The 18,498-nt window shown below is 38.8% G+C and overlaps 1 protein-coding gene across 1 annotated transcript in view; it reads right to left on the reverse strand.

Moving 5' to 3' along the window:
• The window catches only part of FILIP1 (filamin A interacting protein 1), a 258,360-nt gene that overhangs the window by 18,589 nt on the left and 221,273 nt on the right, over positions 1–18,498 (reverse strand). The window contains exon 10 of the mRNA XM_008684837.2: positions 1,311–4,116. Coding sequence (XP_008683059.2) covers positions 1,311–4,116 — 2,806 coding nt within the window. The remainder of the gene's footprint in view (positions 1–1,310; positions 4,117–18,498) is intronic.

Here is an 18,498-nt window from a genome sequence, read left to right on the forward strand (position 1 = left end):
AGAGAGAAGTAACCATGCACACCAAACTATGCTCTATGTTGCTTAAAAAGCAGTATTTTATTGAACCATTTGAGAAGTCTGAGCAATTCTGAATGCTATTCAGCTCCTTTGGGCCAATAACGAAAAGCTTTACTAGCAAAGCAATTAGTAATTCACACGCTGAAGTCTGTCTTGAGTCTATGGTGGCACACACAAAATTTAAGTAAATTATACTGAGGATATGGGAAAATAAGCCACAGCTTCTATACTTGAATAATAAGCTTCCTGTCTTTAAGAGTGTCTAATACATGCTATAGAATTTGTTCAGACTCTAAGAATCATAATTTCTAGTCTATTGGTTTAAATTAAAATCTAAATAGTATACATTCTTTCATAATTTAATTTACCAATTTGTTCCAAGTAAATGAAGACAATCACTGGAGGTATTTTAAAAAATAGAATTTATTGGGGCGCCTGGGTGGCATAGCGGTTTAGCGTCTGCCTTTGGCTCAGGGCGTGATCCCGGCGTTATGGGATCGAGCCCCACATCAGGCTCCTCTGCTATGATCCTGCTTCTTCCTCTCCCACTCCCCCTGCTTGTGTTCCCTCTCTCCCTGGCTGTCTCTATCTCCGTCGAATGAATAAATAAAATCTTTAAAAAAAAAATAGAATTTATTTTTAGGCTCTGGTTTTTATACTTCAGACACACTTTTTTGTAATCATTCATTTAGCCTTCCAGTTGGTTATTAAATAAATATTTATCGAGCACTTGTTCTCTGCAAGATACTATTAATAAAACGTAGTGTTTAGACATATAAACTCATTTGTTTTTTTACTTTTAAAATAGGTTTTAATATTAAAATCTTTGGATCTTATTTTTGGAATAAAATATGACTATGGCCATACACAACCACATCTTGAATATTTTAGGGTATAGAAATATAAGTCAGGAGGCAGTTTTCATTCTTCCTGTATATTGACCATTTCTCTCAGTCTCCATTTACAGACATATTTTAAATATAAAAATTAAATTTTTAACCTGATTATTACCATATGCTGACATTACGAAGAGGCCATCTTTGTGAGAATTTTGGAGGCCTCCATAATTTATATGAAAAAAAGAAAATTTCCCCCCAAATTAGTTCAATTTATTAAAATGTTAGGCCCCTATTTATTTTCATTTCTTGGTGTAGCTTGTCTGCTAGGAAACATCTGTAGTGGACTCAGGTAGAGCAAGGGGCACATGCTCTTGTTTCATTTCGGGCCCTGGGTGATTCTCACGACTCCCTTTGCCCTCCCTTGGCCTACAGTTTGGAGTGTCCTCTACTCACCACTGACTGTGTTCCTCGAGCAGATGAAGTTGTGACTGGTGTTATGGTGATAGTACTCGTCACCTTGCTCGCGCCAGGTCTTGACGAGAGATGGTTCCTAGGAGAGCGAAGGACGGTGCCAGTGGAAACCTCCTTTTCCGCTGTCACAGTGACAGGGCGGACAGTAATAACCGGACTCGCTCCTTCAGCTGAAGTCCCAGGGGATCGTTTAAACTGAGAACCTAAATGAATGTGAATTTTATTGTCTTCTGTGGTTATGATATTGGCATTGGAGTTATACTTCCGTAGTGGAGTTGGAACAGTCTGTTTTTCTGGGGTGACTTTGAGGACAGTCCTTCCCATGGGCATTTCCTGGGATTCCGGAGTGACTCCCATCTCAGGTGGTGCTGCTGATGTAGACACTGTCATTATCTGAATGGGGGATGTGGGCCTGTCTGCAAACATACCTCTTCCGCCTTCTGGGGTCTTCTCTCTAGAAAACGTAGTAATCGTGACTGGGGACATGGCTCGTTCTGCACCAAGAGTACCATCTGCATTTTTTGGTTTTTGAGACATAACATTCGGTGATGGAATAATGGTTATCCTTGGTTTCTGATTCCCTAAGGTAGGAATGACAGTGGTACTAGAAAAAAATTCTTCAGATGTCGGGCTGGTTATTTCCAAAGTTGCAGTACTGTTCTCGTGGTCTGGTGTCACTCGAATATGCAGAGGCTGGCCTTGCTTTGGTGAAAGGACCAGCTCTCCTGGGTGCCCTGGACTGGCATTTGTTCGAGGCCCTTTCTCATGCGTGATTGGGGGCCCATTTTCCCTTTTTCTCATCCATGGAATCCAAGACTTTCTCATAGTGAGCTCATTTGCTGCTGGAGGATACCTGTCTAGAACCGAGGATCGTTCCATAGGTTTCTTCAATCCCACCTGTCGAAGATTGCTCATGATATGATTTTCTTCTTGAAAGGATTTCCGTATAAACACCGCTGGTGTTTCTTCCTCTGCTGCCTCACTGCTGACAGCATCCGTCTGCACTCCAGTCGACGTCACTGGAATGTCCACCATTCTTCTTCCATTCACACTGGGTCGGAGAGCTCGACTATACCGCTTTGAAAGCTCCAACTCTTTGGTCAGATTGAGGACCTCCTGCCCCATGTTTTTGTTCTTATTTTCTTCTTCCATAAACCTTTGTTGAAGGACAGAATAATCCACTTGGAGCTGAGAAAGCTGATCTTCTTTGTTCATCAGTTCATGGATCTTCTCTTTAAGAGCTTGGACTTCGGCTTTTAGGTCTCGACTTTTAGCTTCTTCTAACCGAAACCTGTGTCTCAGCTCTGCTTCCTGACTCACCGCCTCTCCTTTCTCGATGGCCTTATTCTTGGCAATCTGGTGCTTTATCTCCTCCAGTTGTTGAGAGAGGAAATTGGCCTTGTCCTGCTCAGTTCTAAATTTCTGCTCCAGCTGATCATACTCATCCTCTGTCTTCATCAAATCCCCCTCAACCACCTCCAGCTGTTGGAGGCGTTTCTTCAGTCTCTCAATTTCCAGAGTTAGTTCCTTAATCTTGTTATCTTCTGGGCAGGTGAGCTCAGACCCTTTCCGAGACCTTCCTCTTGTTATTTCTCTTTCCACTTCCTCTATCCCATCAAGTCTCTTCTTTAATAAGTCAACACTGCAGCTTAATTCAGAGGATTTTTCTTCTTCACTTTTCAGTTTACCTATTAACTCATCTCTTTCTTTTGTCAAATTGTATACCTTTTCCTCCATCTCAGATTTCAGTTTTAAAAGCTTCTTGCTTTCTTCAATTAGTTTTTCAGTTACATCCATAACCTTTCCTTGTTCCACCTTAAAATTTTTATTGAGTCCATCCACTTTTCTCTCCTCTTGCTTTATTTTTTCCATCATATTTTTCCTTTCATCAACCAGCATCACAGTAAATGACTTCAACTTTGTCAGATCGTCTTTTAGGCTTAATTCAGCCTTTTCTAATCGACTTTCAGAGCATTCCAGTTCTTTAACTCGACTCTTGACCACCTCCAGTTCATTCAACAGGTCTTTGGTTAAGTTCTTCTCTTTCTCCAGATTTAAATGTAGCTGGCTGCACTCAGATTTACTCTTGCTGAATGCTTCCTCCAATTTCTCCAGTTCAGACATTCTCTTCTGTAATTTCTCTACTTCAAGTTTGAGCTCCCGGCTGTGGTGTTCCTCTTCTTGCAGCTTCTTCCGCAATTCCCTGCACTGGGATTCAGTTTTAGTGATCTCCTCATCTTTACCCTCCATTTCAAGCACACGCTTCCGGAGATTTTCCACTTCTGCCATCAGGCTGGAGTTGCCACATTCCCCTTTGGCAATTTTATCTCTTAATTCCTGAAGTTCTTCCTCTGCCTTTTGGAGGTTTTTGTTGGTCTCTTCCAGCTCCTCAATTCTCTGAGTTAAGCCAACCAGCTTGAGCCTAAGTTGCCTGTTGTGAGACTCCTGATTAGCCAACTTCGCGTTCATCTCTTCATGCTCTTGGGAAAACCTAGAAGCCTTGTGTTCAAAATCCACTTCCAACTTGAGCAGTTTCTGCCTGTCTTCTTTGGATTTGGAAGTGATCGCTTTGAGCTTTTCTTCTTCTTCCCTCAGTTTCTGAGTAAGATCCTGTACTTTCTGGCTCTGGAGGCCAAGTTGCTCAATATGCATTTGCCTTTCATCCACCAGCATGAGTGCAAAGGATTTGAGTTTCACAAGCTCATCTCTTAGTTTATTGAGCCGCTTAGCATTTTCCTTTTCTTTTCGGGCTTGGTAAGCCTTTTCTTGTTCAAGGAGCTTTTTCAACCTAGGAAACAAAATATATTAAAATAGTTTTTATTATTATATATCATATATTACATTTATGTATATTTATTGTTATATATATTAAAACGTTCATCAGCAGGTAGGTTTGTCTTGGATATTAAATAAAAAATGAAATGCGGTTGCAATAAATACCTATTAACTGCTGCAATATCAAGGTTTAATGGGTAGTCATTAATGAAATTAATCAGAAATCAGGATACTGGTTACCCTTAGGGAGGGGCAGTGACCAGAAGTGGGCATGAAGAGGACTAGTTTCCGTACTTTTCAGGTATTAGTTTCTGTTTCATGATTTATGTGCTCTTTACACAAGATTGGTCGGCCTATTACATTTCAGTAAGCTGAACACTTATGATATGAGTGCCTTCTGCAGATATGTTATACTTCAATAACATAACCATGAGTAACACTTAGGTTGTGCAACAACAATGACTATTTAAATAGTGTTCTCTGTATTCCAGGCACTATGTGTGTTATGCATTTATTTTCTCTTCACAGCAATCCTATGAGACACATACTGCTACTTCTCATCCCGATAAGGAACGTGAGACACAGTACTTGCATGGGGCCCACCGTTAGGAAGTGGCAGTGTTGGCATTCAAACTCAGGCATTTGGGCTCTGGAATCCTTGCTCCTCACCTCTGCATCTTAGGACTTCAAAAGATCATTTTATTTTAAATGAAAGGGGAGGTGCAGAAAAAAAAAAAAAGAACCTGGGATTTTTAAAATTTTGTAGGGAACCATCACCTTCTAGGGACAAAGCAAGACAAGCTTTCTGATAGAAGGCTGATCTGGATAAACTAACTTCGGCTAATGAAGAACCGGCACAGAATTTTGTTGCAGTTTTCTGATTTAAATGATTTTTTTAAATAAAGAACTGGGTAAGGAGGAAATCTGAAATACTATCACTACAAAAATATGGCATCCACAAGAATTATTATGTTTTGCATGTATGAAATACATTTTCTCTACAGTGTTATGTATAGCATTGCAAAGTAGGAATATAAAGACTCCAGAGTAACTATTCGCCATCCTTGTGTTGGTCAGTTAACTTGCACCAATTTCTTCTACTGAAGTAGAGTTGACACACAAAGTTACATTAGTTTTAGGTGTACAACATAGTGATTCCACAACTCTATAAATTATGCCGTGCTCGCCACAACCATCTGTCACCATACAACACTGTCACAACATCACTGACTATATTCCCTATGCTGTACCCTTCATGCCTGTGACTTATTCATTCTATAACCAGAAGCCTGTATCTCCCACTCCCCTTCATAACTTGTACCAATTTTAAATAGTTATTTTCAGTGAGCCATTAAAACAGAGTTGAAATAATCCTATTCACTTTATGTAGTCTAAGAATGCATTTCAGTATTAATATGTTTATCGCAGAAGCAGGTTATAAACAACATGTATTTGTTTTAAGTATATTTTATTCTTTCAATGTATTTTGCCTTATTTACTTTAGTTATTCTGAATGATTTATTTCATATTTATGACTAGATTAGCTGTTAGCCAAGTAAGTAGAAGCTAGTAGTCTCACATTGCTTTGTGCAATAAATGACTAGACATACATCTAAGCTATTTGTGGTATTAGATAAGTACTATAGAAATGTTCTTGTGATGTCATTAAGATTTTTTTCTGGAATTTAACTTTATAAACATCCCCTTGTGTCTAAGCATCTATTAACTAAATGCATAATTTCCAAAACCCATTATGACTTTATTCCTCCAATAGAAGAAAAAGATTGTTTTCAAATCACACGGATTCACAACTCCAGTCTTAAAATGTTAAAATTTCTAAAGACATTTCTTAAATACCCTATGCCTCAATGCTCTCACAGACAGTGGGCTGGAGTGACTAAAACATGGGTGTTAGGGTCAGACATAGCTGCACCTGAATTCTTTCATTTTCCAAATGTAACCTCTGGCTAATTGTCAAAACTCTCCGACCCTCAGTTTTTTAATTATAAAGTGAGCGATGTTAATACCTACCTCATAGGTTGTTCTCAACTTCAAGATAGTAGAAGTAAATTGACATATAGACTCAAGAGGTGGATGTCATAAAACACAAAAATAAATGTAGAAACTAGAAAGTATGCATCTGAAAAGTCTGTCCAATGCTTTTTGTGTTGAATCTGTAAATACTTTCATGTCTATAACTTGTCTTTGGTGGTAAAACCTGGCGTACTAATGTTTCAGCCAGAGAAAAATAGAAGGCTTTCTCATGAGTAGGAAATCCTGTGACCAGAGCAGGAATTTGGCTTCCAAGAAACCACATTTTTCAGGTCCTCTTAGCTGTGATTATTCCTCTCTCTCTCTCTCCTTTGCCCCTTAAGCTTTCTCCTTCCCTCTTCTATGACGTCTTAAATTGTTTTCATCACTTAAAGTGGATCTAAGAGCAATACACAGCCCATTCTCTGCATTCTCCCAAAATTCATTTACAAAATTGATTTAGCTGAGGGTTAGACGCAGAACCAAGGTAAAACTGTGTGACTCAGTCAGGACAGCCTGCCGATGGCCTTTTGTGCAAGCAGACTTGCACTTAAACTTCTACAGAGAGGACTTTGGGGATGGGAAGGATGGGATGAATTGTGAAGATTTTGCCAAAGGTAATTGGCATGGGCTTTGTGACTGTTCACTTGCTGGGTAAAAGGGAGAGAGAAATAGAAAAAAATTACTTAGAGGCTTTCAGTCTACATAATTACAGATAACACCTTTAATAGGAATAGGAAAAACTGGTTAGAAAGAGTTTTGGTAGAAAATTGAGGTAACAGCAAGATAGTCAAGTTGAAAAGTGTCCAGCCATAGTTAACAATACTGTATTGTACACTTAAAAATTTGTTAAGAAGATAGATCTTATGTTAAGTGTTCTTTCTTTTTAAGTATACCAAACAATTAGAAATGTGGTACTTTTGATATAAATCCGATAAATTTTATAGCTCATACGTGTCTTGACACCATTACCCTAATGACTCCCCAGTGTCATTTACTCCCATCCAAGCCCCGAGCATCTTTTGCTGATAATTCAGCAATAGCCTCCTGAACGGGTCTCCTCACAAGCTCTGCCACCTGTGAACTATGTGATCCTGGACAAGTTACATAATATATCAGTATATCTCACTTTCCTCACTTATAAATTGGGTATCAAAATAGTACCTAATTGATAGGGTTTGTGTGAGATGCATATTAGTTAATATATGGAAAGCACTTACAACAGTGCCTGGTCCATACTGAGTATAGTTTTAGCTATTTTTAAATTATAATTATTATTATTACTTACTCTCACCCAAATTCAAATATAATCACAGGTTGTAATAGAACCCTGGCTCTCCATGTCTTCTTGTTGCTCTAAGAATAGAGGTGAAAAGTCTCTAACATGGCCTAGCATAGATTCCTGAGCACCTTGGCAGGTTCACCTTTCCCCTGTGATCTAAGCTGCTAACATTCCTTGAATATGCTGTGCCTTCTGCCCTGGTATTTCCTCCCTCCTCCTCCTTTCACTCTTGCACACACACCTAAACATATCTGGCTGATTTTTATCCTTCAAGTTTCACTTAAATGTCACTTCCTCCAGAAGCCTTCCTGCCCAACCTGGTTAAGTTAGATCCTCTTATAGATTCCCATAATACCCTGAACTCTTACTTTATAAGACTAATCAACTTAAAAATTTTTCAAAGATTTTATTTTAAAGATTTTATCTGTAAGTAATCAAGATACCCTACATGGGGCTTAAACACACATCCCCGATATCAAGAGTCACATGCTCTTCCCATTGAGTCAGCCAGGCGCCCCTCCACTTGCAATTTTGTAATGCCTGCCTACCTTTGTAAATACAAGTTACATAAGGATACATGCCACGTCTATCTTGTTTTCCCCCTAGCACAATGCCTGACACATAGGAAGTACTCAAAAAATAGTACTTGAATGGATAAATGAAAGAAAGAACAAACAAATAAGCTTGAGCTAGAAATAGAGCTCAACTCATCTTATATAGAGATGTGTAAACTGAAGTCCCTCACAATGCTGGGCATAAGTTTTTGTTGAATGGATATTGTGGTTGTTACAAAACCAGTAATTTGATATTAATTATGGCCATTAGACAGCAAGGGGCTCTGTTCTAGTGAGCAGTGGCCTTTCTTGAAGACTGTGGTCCTTTTAGTCATCAGTCTCCTGGAGAAGAGGTGTTATCTCCTAAGTGGAAACCAAAACAGAGATGGAGCCCTCTCTATGTGGACTGGAAATGTCTCCCTTACTATACATCTATCTTTCCTCCTAGCTGATGAACAACCTCTAGATATCCTATGAAGTGCCTCTGGGAATATTAGAACCCTAAATAATATTTTGTAGGCCAAGCTGAAGTAAAGTTTTTGTGTCTCTCTCATAGGTTTTAGTGTTCTTTTTGTTAGTTTCTTTTACTTGCTTGTCTTATTAAGAAAAGGTTCTAACCTTGGCTACAGAGAAACAAGAGGAGGTATTTTACCCACAGATGGGCCAGAACTCTAATATTGGGGCAGTGTACATCTGGGGTCTAGTGGGAGGAACAGTAGTAATTAAAGTGAGAGAAGTCTCAGTAAGAAAGAAAGTCACAGGAGATCTTGGGACTCTTTCGTCAACCATCCCACCCTACACAGAAACTCTTTCCATGCTAAAGCTTGGTAATTTTTGGCAGGGGAGGTGACGTTGCCTTACATGTGGGAGTAAGTTTGATCTCCAAAGGAGAAACTATGTAGAGAGAGAAAAAGGAAAGGATAGAGAAAAGACTTTGGGAAATGCCCAGAAATAAGGGGTAAAAAGAATGAGGAAGAGTTAGTGAAGGCCTGGCAAGAGAGACAAGAGGACAGAGATATACGAGGAGCATGGAGCGACACTGGAACGCCAAAGGAAAAGGGCACTTGTCTCCATTTATCTACCTCCCTCCCTCGTCACTTTACCCTTCTACTTCAGGTGAGCTTTTTTTTCCCTTACCCTCTAGAAATCCTCATTTTTAAATCAAACAAGAATTCAGAAGTATTACCATATAACTATTCACAATATATAATGACTATGGCATATTATGTATCCTTTTTCAAACAATTTTCCAATAATTACAATTTCACTTTGTGCCTTAAACAATTAATTTGCTCTACATTACTGGGCCCCATTGCCATGTAATTATGCTATTTAAGGAGCAGAATAAGAGGGTGTTGGTATCGTTTGTGCCAACTAGTCTTATCACCTCCTCTCTGCCCATCTTGCCATACTTCAACCATGCCCTGATTCTAAGCAGATTAGCATAAAAAGGAAACAAACCAGAAGACTAAGACTAAGAAGATGAATTAGTACTCTGATTCTCATCAGCAGTCACAGGCAGAGCCCTAAGTATCCTGAAATCAAATTTATTCTTGGCAAATTCTTGATTTTCAACAAGCATTTTAACCTATTTAAAGGATGAAAGGAAGACAAGTAAATGATCTAATAGATTTTCAGAATTCTATTGCCTGTCTTAATAACTATTTTTAAGTGTATTCGCCATTTCTCTTTTCATGCTGAATAAAGCTATATTTTTTAACTTGCAAATTTATCATTTACAAATATTTAGAAAATTAATTATTTTCAACTAGAAGACTTTAAAAGTGTAGACCAAATGTTCTATGATTGTTTATGGTTATATATATTGGTCAAGATGCATCAATTTATATAATTAAAATTGGTGAATATTATTATATGTAAATAGTATGTCAATAAAAAAAATGTAGTGATAAAAAGAATATAAAAGGCCCTAGACGGGGCACCTGGGTGGCTCAGTTGGTTAAGCCTCTGCCTTCCGCTCAGGTCATGATCCCAGGGTCCTGGAACTAAGCCCTGGCATCGGCATCAGGCTCCGTGCTTAGCAGGAAATCTGCTTCTCCCTCTCCCTCTGCTCCTCCCTACTACCACCACACACCAGCTCATGCTCTCTCTCCCTCTCTCTCTTCATCAAATAAATAAATAAAATCTTTTTTAAAATTAAATAACAAAAGGCTCTACAAAGTGTTCCAAATGTCAGATAAAGGGAGAGAAGTTGTAAACAAATATTATAAGAGAGTGACTTAAAATATGATAGAAAATATAAAATAGATTATTAATCTTAAGGCAGAAAGATGTGAACGCAGAAAGCTAAAGAGAAGAGGGCTAACATTTTCAGCTGGTGCTGGGGAAGCTGGTAGGAAATCATGTTCTGGGGAAGACATGTCTCAAGTACTAGAAAACCTCTAGTTCTAGTATTATTTCAAGATGCTCTTAAAAGCCCACCCCAAATTCCAATTTTTGCTAATACCTAATTTTTAAAAGACAATAAAGTCTAGAAAGTCCTTCAGTAAAAAAAAAACAAAAACAAAAAACCCAACTTATTTACCCACTACCTATCACGTCCTAGGCAGTGTATAAAGTACTTTATTATTTCATCTCATTTTCACAACAACACTTTGAGGAAGGTATTACTGTTCCATTTTATAAATAACAAAAGTGATTTGACTTAATCAAAGTTACAGGATTGAGAAGGGGTAGGTTGAGATTTTGAACCAGATCTGTTCAACCACAAACAAAATGCTTTTAACAAGTGCCATTCCTCAAATAGATATTACTTGAACAGCTCAAATTTGCAAGACTTTGTTTTTGTTTAGGTTAACTTCATCTTGCTTGTGTTTGGCCTATCCTTCCGGAATTGTCAAGATCTTCCTTGGACAGTGGTTTATTACCCAGCTGATGACAACTTATACCTAGTATTGTGTCAATGGCACAAGTGACTCCAATCATTAATAAAAAAGACAGGTCAGTTTGCACAGAGCTCTTCACACGTTCTCAAGATCTCCCTCCTGTTGACATCAATCCATTCAGTAGCCTGCATACTGTCATTCACTTAGTTCTCAGCCTATTGGGCTGTTACTCTTTTTCTCTCCTGAGCTCCCAGTCCTCCCCTATGAACTTGTTCCAACCACATCTTCCCCATGTCAGTCAACTACAACTAAATTCTTCCAGATGTGTAGGCCCCAGATCTAGAGTCATCCTGGAGTCCTTTCTTTCTCCCACATCTCCACAATTTTTCAGCAAATTTTGTCAACTCTACCTTCAAAATAGATTCCAAATCCAATTATTTCTCACGTTGTCTATTGCTATCATCCTGGCCCAGGCCACCAGTCACCTCTTATCTGGATTATTGAAATGGCCACCAGGTCTGACTCCCAGCTTCTACCCTTGCTCACCTTTTGTCTGTTCTCTCCCCAGAAGCCAGAGTGGTTCTAAAAAAAACCCAGTAAATCAGATCATGTCACTCTTCTGCTCCAAGCTGTCCAATAGTTTCCCATTTGACTCTGAGTAAAGCCAAATCACTGCAATGACCTAAAAGACCCCACGTTATCACCCCCTTTCCCTTACCTCTCTGACTTCACTTCTTAAAACTCTTTCTCTCATCCTTCACGTATTCTAATAGATCATTCTCTCATATCTTTCAGATCTTTGCACAAATATCACTTTCTCAAGGAAACATTCTTTGTCCACCCTATTTACCTTGTGCATTTCATGACAGAACTTCCTATTTCCTTTTCCTTCACTTTTTTTCTCCGTAGCACTTATTACCATCTACTACACTATACATTTTCCTTATTTTTTTTAATTGACTGGCTCTCTTCTCTAAAATGTAAGTACCTTGAAAGGAGGATTTTTGTGTATTTTATTCACTGCTCTGGCCTGTAACCAGAACATAGCGCATGGTGAGTTCTTTACATGTATGTTGAAGACAATCACAAAAGGCTTTCCCTTGTTGAAATTCAAATGCAGTTGGCCAAATTCCTTAACTTCTTTGTGCCTCAGCTTTCTCATCTATAAAATGGAAGGAATGAAAGTACCTCCTTCATGGGGCTGTTGTGAAGACCACATGAAATGAAAATGACACCTGTAAAGTGCTTAGACAGTGACTATCCCATAGAATGCACTCAATAGATGCTAGCAGTCAGTACTATTGACAGCACCAAGTAGGGCACCTCTTCTTGTTTACTCATTTCGCAATCATTTACTGAACATTTGCTATGTGCTAGGCACTCTGCTGGGCATTTAGAGAAAAAGCAAAATACAGTTTTTGTCCTAAGGCATTTATTGAGTCTCTCGAGAGGACAGTTCAACCACATAAAGACATGAGAAAGAAGCATATACCTTTGTGAGAACACAGAGGAAGGGCAGTGAAGTCATAGCAGGGGAATGGAGTCAGGGAGACTTCCAGGAGGATATGACTCTTGAGGCTTCAAGGTTAAATAGCAGCTCAGTAAGTAGAAAAGGCAAGGAAAGGGCGCTGTACACCAGAGGTCAGCAAACTATTGTCTGTGGGCCACAGCTAATCAAGGCCAGTGTTTTGTACAGCTCTCAAGCTAAGAATGGTTCTTACATTTTTAAAGGGTTGTAAAACATAACAAAAAAGAATATGCAGCAGACACTGTGTGTGGCCTGCACAGCCTAAAATAGCAGCCTAGTGGAAACAGTATGTAAAATCACAGCATTGAGAAAGAGGAGATATTTTCAAGGCACAGCAGGTAGCTCAACTGAACCTAAGGACACCTGTGGGGACAGTGGGGGTTGGAATGTGGCTAGAAAGGAAGGACAAACCAAACAAAGCACCCCGTGGGCTAAGACGATGAATCTGAACTTTGGATGAGGAAATTGACAGCTGTGTAGAGGATGGAGAAGTGTAGGGGAAGCTGGAGCTCACTTAGGAAGCTACAAAAGCAGGTTATAAAAAACATGATGGAGTCTAAACTAAGATCTTGTCATTGAAAAAGAAGAGAAGGCGTTGCACAGGGCGATTTTTAGGCTTTGGTGACAGACTGAGTAAGGATGGAAAGGGAGAAATTCGGACAGAATTCCAGCTTCTGGTCAAGGTCATTAGTTTGCGATCCATGCTTATCATGCTTTTCGCATATAGGGTAACATAAGAGAAACAGTGGAAGGGAAGATCATGATGTTCCAAAAAGACAAACTGACTTTGAAGTTGCTGGGAACGCTTCAAGATCAATGCTTGTTGGTAAGCCTGGAGTTCCTAGAGATGAATCTAGGCCAGAGATACAGACTGAGGGTCTCCAGCGACTGGTACAATCTACAGCCATAAGAGAGAATAAGATAAGTAGGAGGTGTGTAGACCTAAGAGAGAAAAAGGAGTGAGGACAGAAAAAAGACACTGAGATGAGAAAATATAAAGGAACTTAATGCGAGAGCCTGAACAGGATAGCCAGAGAAACAGAAAGGAATCCAGGAAATAGTGCATTTTCAGACACCAAGAGGGTGAAGCATAGGAAACAGGACATGTCCATAATGCCAAATACTCTGGAGAGCTCAAGGGAGAAAACAGGATAATGTCCATTGTTTTCATTTAAACTTAAATTTAAAAAGTTTTTGCATTGGGTATGTCAATATGGATCACCATACTTCATATGAGCAGTTTTAGTGAAGTTTCAGAATAAAATACAGAGTAAAGCTTAGCTAAAGAAAAACCAAGAAGAAAAATTAAAAACATGGAGACAAATATCTGAGACTAATTACTTGAGATCTTGACTGTAAAAAGGAGAAACAGGGAAGTGGACCCAGGAATCAGATAGGGCAAGCTCAACATTTTAACCCTTTATATATGAGATGAGCATGTTCTCACTTAAATTTAAAGCTGTTTTTCTTTATGGAAGTAGTCCAGTTAATAAATAATGTTAGAATGCCATTATTAATAAATAAAGAAGAAATTATAGAAAACCACTATTCTGCAATGCCCAGTGAAATAATGAATGTAGGCAATGTCCATCAATGTCTCCCAAGAGAGATGGCCAAGCATTGCATACATATGTACACTCCTCCACCCAAGAAATATTCCTACCAAAAAATAAATGAACCTAAATTAGAGCAAGCCCCTGTAACTACTTACTAGTTTATGGGAAAGACAAGGGCAAGAAACATACTAAGTGATGCTGTGATGATGCAATCAGAAAAACCCAAAATGTAAGGGACTACCCAGGATAAAATACTATCTTAAATAAATTAATTTCAAGAAGAAAAAAGACTGGGGGAGGGGAAGCTATAGAGTAAAAGAAACTTAGAAGACATATCAACCAATCATATTTGGATTCTTTTTTTTTTTTTTAAGATTTTTATTTATTTATTTGACAGAGAGAGACAGCTAACGTGAGAGAGGGAACACAGGCAGGGGGAGTGGGAGAGGAAGAAGCAGGCTCCCAGCCCAATGTGGGGCTCAATCCCAGAACTCCGGGATCACACTCTGAGCCAAAGGCAAACGCTTAACGACTGAACCACCCAGGCACCCCTATATTTGGATTCTTATTCAAGATATTTTTAAAATAAGACGATTGGAAAAATTATGTTGTTAAGGAATTATTACTAAATTTAGGTGGCTTAAGGATATTTTTAAAAGAACCCTTATCTTTTAGAAATATATATTGAAATATTTATGAATGAAATGATATGTCTGGAACTTTCATAAAAACAATCCAGGGCAAAGAAAAAAAATAAGCTGGGGGGGGGGGGTCGGGAAATCCAGGCAATGGGAATAGATGAAATCAGACTGGTCATGAGTTGATTAACTGTTGAAGCTAAGTGATGGGTATATGGGGATTCATTATACTATTCTCTTTATTCTTGTTAACATTTGAAATTTTCCATAATAAAGGTTTTTTTTTTTTAACCGTCTTTGTGATCATTAGCTCCTCCACCCCCCAAATCTCAGCTCCTTTGGTATCTGGTCATATTTTTCACTTTCTTTACAGTACCGTGTATCTCTCATATTTGTCTGTGATTGTGGGTGATTCTTTCATTCATTTCCATATTTATAAAATGAAGCATATTAAAGACTTTTACTTTTTTTTCCTCACTGGGATCCATCTGATGCTGAGTCAAACTTATGCTAAAAAAAAATCCTTGCCCCATTCTGTTCCACAGATATTTATGAATTTATCTTTCTTTTTAAGCACAATTTCTGTTGTTGGGGAAAAGGGGAAGTGAGAGTTTTTTTTAACCTTATCCTGGTTATCCATCCTTGAGATAAACATCTTCCCTGGACCGGTTGTCAATCGGTACTCCTAAAGACCCAGGGTCACACCTGACTATAACCATTCTCGCCTCTCGTCCTTGGGAAGTAAACCATGTAAGATTTCACAGGTTCTTTTCTCCAACTTTCTTGACATTCTCACTTCTGTCGTTTCTCCAAGTTTATCAGCATTAGCCCCAGAGCAGCAATTTTTCTCTTCGCTTCCTTTAGATGTTGTCACTCATCATCATCATCACCATCATCATCATCATCGTAATCCACTGGACGCCATTTTGAAACACTGACGTCATTTTAAAAATTAACTCCGTTTGTTTCTCAGCCGGATCACGCTAATTTCCCTTCTCACTATTTCCCTTCCCTTTCACTATTTTTATTCTTTTATTCTTCTACAACTCTCCCTGTATGTATGCCTCTCTCTCTTCCAAGAGAAATGGCAGGTTAAAACTAGCAAGGGCATGATAGTAATTAAAGATGAATGAACCTCAAAAGACTCAAGCTCGCAAGCAGTTAGAAGTTTTTAATCACATGCATTTTTTTCCCAGCTAGAGCATAGAACAGAGCTAAGCAGCTTGGCAACATGATAGGACATGGTTTTACCAAAAGACTCAGGAAGAAGTGTTACTTTTTCATAAATTCCTTCAGTTCCTCAAGATGGTGTCTATTGAAATAATTATGCAGCATTAATCTAACTTCCCAGTATACTGCACAGGCCTGAGATTAGGGTGAGTTGAATAAAGCTGGGTTGCAGTCAGATCCTGTCCTCCTTTGGAATTTTATTCATCACTGATTTTTATTTTAAAAAGTAATGCATTAAAAAATTGTGTATCTTGCTTACAGAGTATTTTTGGCACCCCCTTATTGTGCCAGGTAACACCTTCATTTTCCTTACCCTAGTCCCAGCCCTTGAGCTCTGAGTGCTAGATAATCAGTTCTTTTATGTATAAATAAATGGTGGGACACAAACTTTTGAGTTTCGTTTTTCTTTTGTGTTTTTTAGTTCTGGGGATGAGTTTACAAAAGCTTTGTACACTTTTTCCTTTTTCCCTGTTGTGAAAACCAGCAGTATTGTGGAACATCTGTTCTCAAATCTTTTTTTGAGGATTTTATTTATTTATTTATTTGTCAGGGAGAGATTGAGCACAAGAAGGTAAAGTGGTAGGCAGAGGGAGAGGGAGAAGCAGGCTCCCTGCTCAATAGGGAGCCTGAGGTGGGACTCGATCTCAGGACCCTGGGATCATGACCTGAGCCGAAAGAAGATGCTTAACCAACTGAGCCACTCAGGCATCCCTGATCTCAAACCTTTTGACCCCGGCCCAGTGTAGTGGGACAGAGGCCTTTCTCACCTACTCTCACAATAAAAAATAAATTGGTGATAAAAAATTGAAAGAAAAGAAAAGAAAATCAGTAAACTTTTTGCTAGCAGCTTTCATGAACTGCTTTTATTTTGTAAGAGAAGCCCCTAAAGTTATACACATTATTTTATATTATAAAACTATATCTTATAATTTGAAAATAATCTAGTAATTTCATTACATTTACTTTGATATTATAATTCAAGTAATACAAACACACACACACACACATACACACACACACACACACACACACACCCAAGGCAAGTTATCACAAATGAAGTTTTACTCTTCATCAGAAGGGATTAGGTATAATTTTGCTCTAGAATGGGCACACTGATGACATGCCTTGAAGTCTAGGTTTTGAAAATTATAAACTCAGGATATGCATCAGGGACCTTCTGTGTGTTAGCCCAACAACCCACAACAAATTAAACTGATTATGAAGTTGAATCAATAGCAATTTATCTTTAAAAGGCACAGATGGTAGCAACCATGGACAGCTCATGGTGGATAACAAATTATTCTTCTTGGAGATTATGGGCTTTCCTACTACCAGGTGAGCGCATGTTCAGTGTGTTTGCCAGCATTTGGTAGTAGCTAGACTCCCCTGGAAAATACCTTCTTAATCTTTAAGAAAAATCTAATAACATGCTCATTTAAATTTACAAATGCCATATTTTGAAATAAATCCTCTAGTATATTAGTAGTAAATTACTCTCAATCGTAGTAGAAATTAAGGTCTGGAGAATTATTTGTCATTTGCTCATTAAAACATAGAAATAACTGTTTTCTTCTGATAGTTTGCTGCCCATCAGGAGGTCCATATTTGGGAATCATGATCTGAGAAAGAGTTCCCTGATCATACTCTAGTTGAAGCTCCCTGACTCACAGAAATATAACCATGATTCATTAATTCACTTAGTAATTCAACAAAGATGGGTTGAATGCCCCACCATTGTCAGATAGTATATTAGATACTTGAAATTAAAAAAAGAAAAAGTTGCAATGCTATGTAAAACGTACCATGTATGCTTTAAATGTAGGCTACTGAGGGACACCCAAGGGTAGGGATGTGACTGGAGGAAATAGTTTCCAATACCATTCCTCTGCTATCAGGGGTGCAGCTCAGACGACCCCTTTGGGAGAATGAAAGAAGGGTCCCCCTGCTCTCTAGAGAACCAGTCCCAAACTGGGGTGCCCAGCTTGATGCTCTGACTGACAACTGTATTTCAGTCCCCATTCTTTCATTAGTCAGGTGCCCCAGCAAGCTACAACCTGCACAGCCACACACAACAGTCCTATGGGCTCTTCTTTTTCATCATTCAAGTTTTATTCAGCTCACATGTCTCCTCCCCAGAGACGGATTCTCTGACCAGCTTATTGAAAATAGTTTCCGCAGCCACTCTCCATCTTATCACCCTCTTTACTTCTTTCGCTGCACTTTTACGATCTGAAATCATCTTATTCATGTATTTGTTTACTTAGATACTGTCTGTCTCCCCACCTCTCCACAGGGCAAAAACGCCCTCAGAGCAGGGTCTGTGGCTGAACACCAGTCCCCTAACAAAGTGCCTAATAAAGTAGGTACTCAATATTTCCTCAATGAGTGAATAAAACAAAGGTTATCCAGATGAAGAATGGGGAGATAGCGTGCCATGTAAAGGGGAAAGCGCATGCAAGTGCAAGAAACAGAACCTCATTCAGAACAGCACAGAGTCCACGTCAGAGCGCACAGTAGGGGGTGGGAAAATGTCAAGGGATGACTCCAATGGAAGGTGGAGGTCAGATCATCAAGCAGTTTGTATGTTACCCTAAGAAGCTGGGCTCCATCCTGGGGGTTATACAAGGTTCTGTAAGGACTTCGAGAATAGTGACAATATCAAATTTGTATATTACAATATTCTGATGACAATATGGTTGTATGGATTTCAGAAGGGGGAGACTAGAGGCA

The sequence above is a fragment of the Ursus maritimus genome, unplaced genomic scaffold (genome assembly GCF_017311325.1).
Source record: "Ursus maritimus isolate PB19 unplaced genomic scaffold, ASM1731132v1 scaffold_29, whole genome shotgun sequence".
Lineage (NCBI taxonomy): Eukaryota > Metazoa > Chordata > Mammalia > Carnivora > Ursidae > Ursus > Ursus maritimus.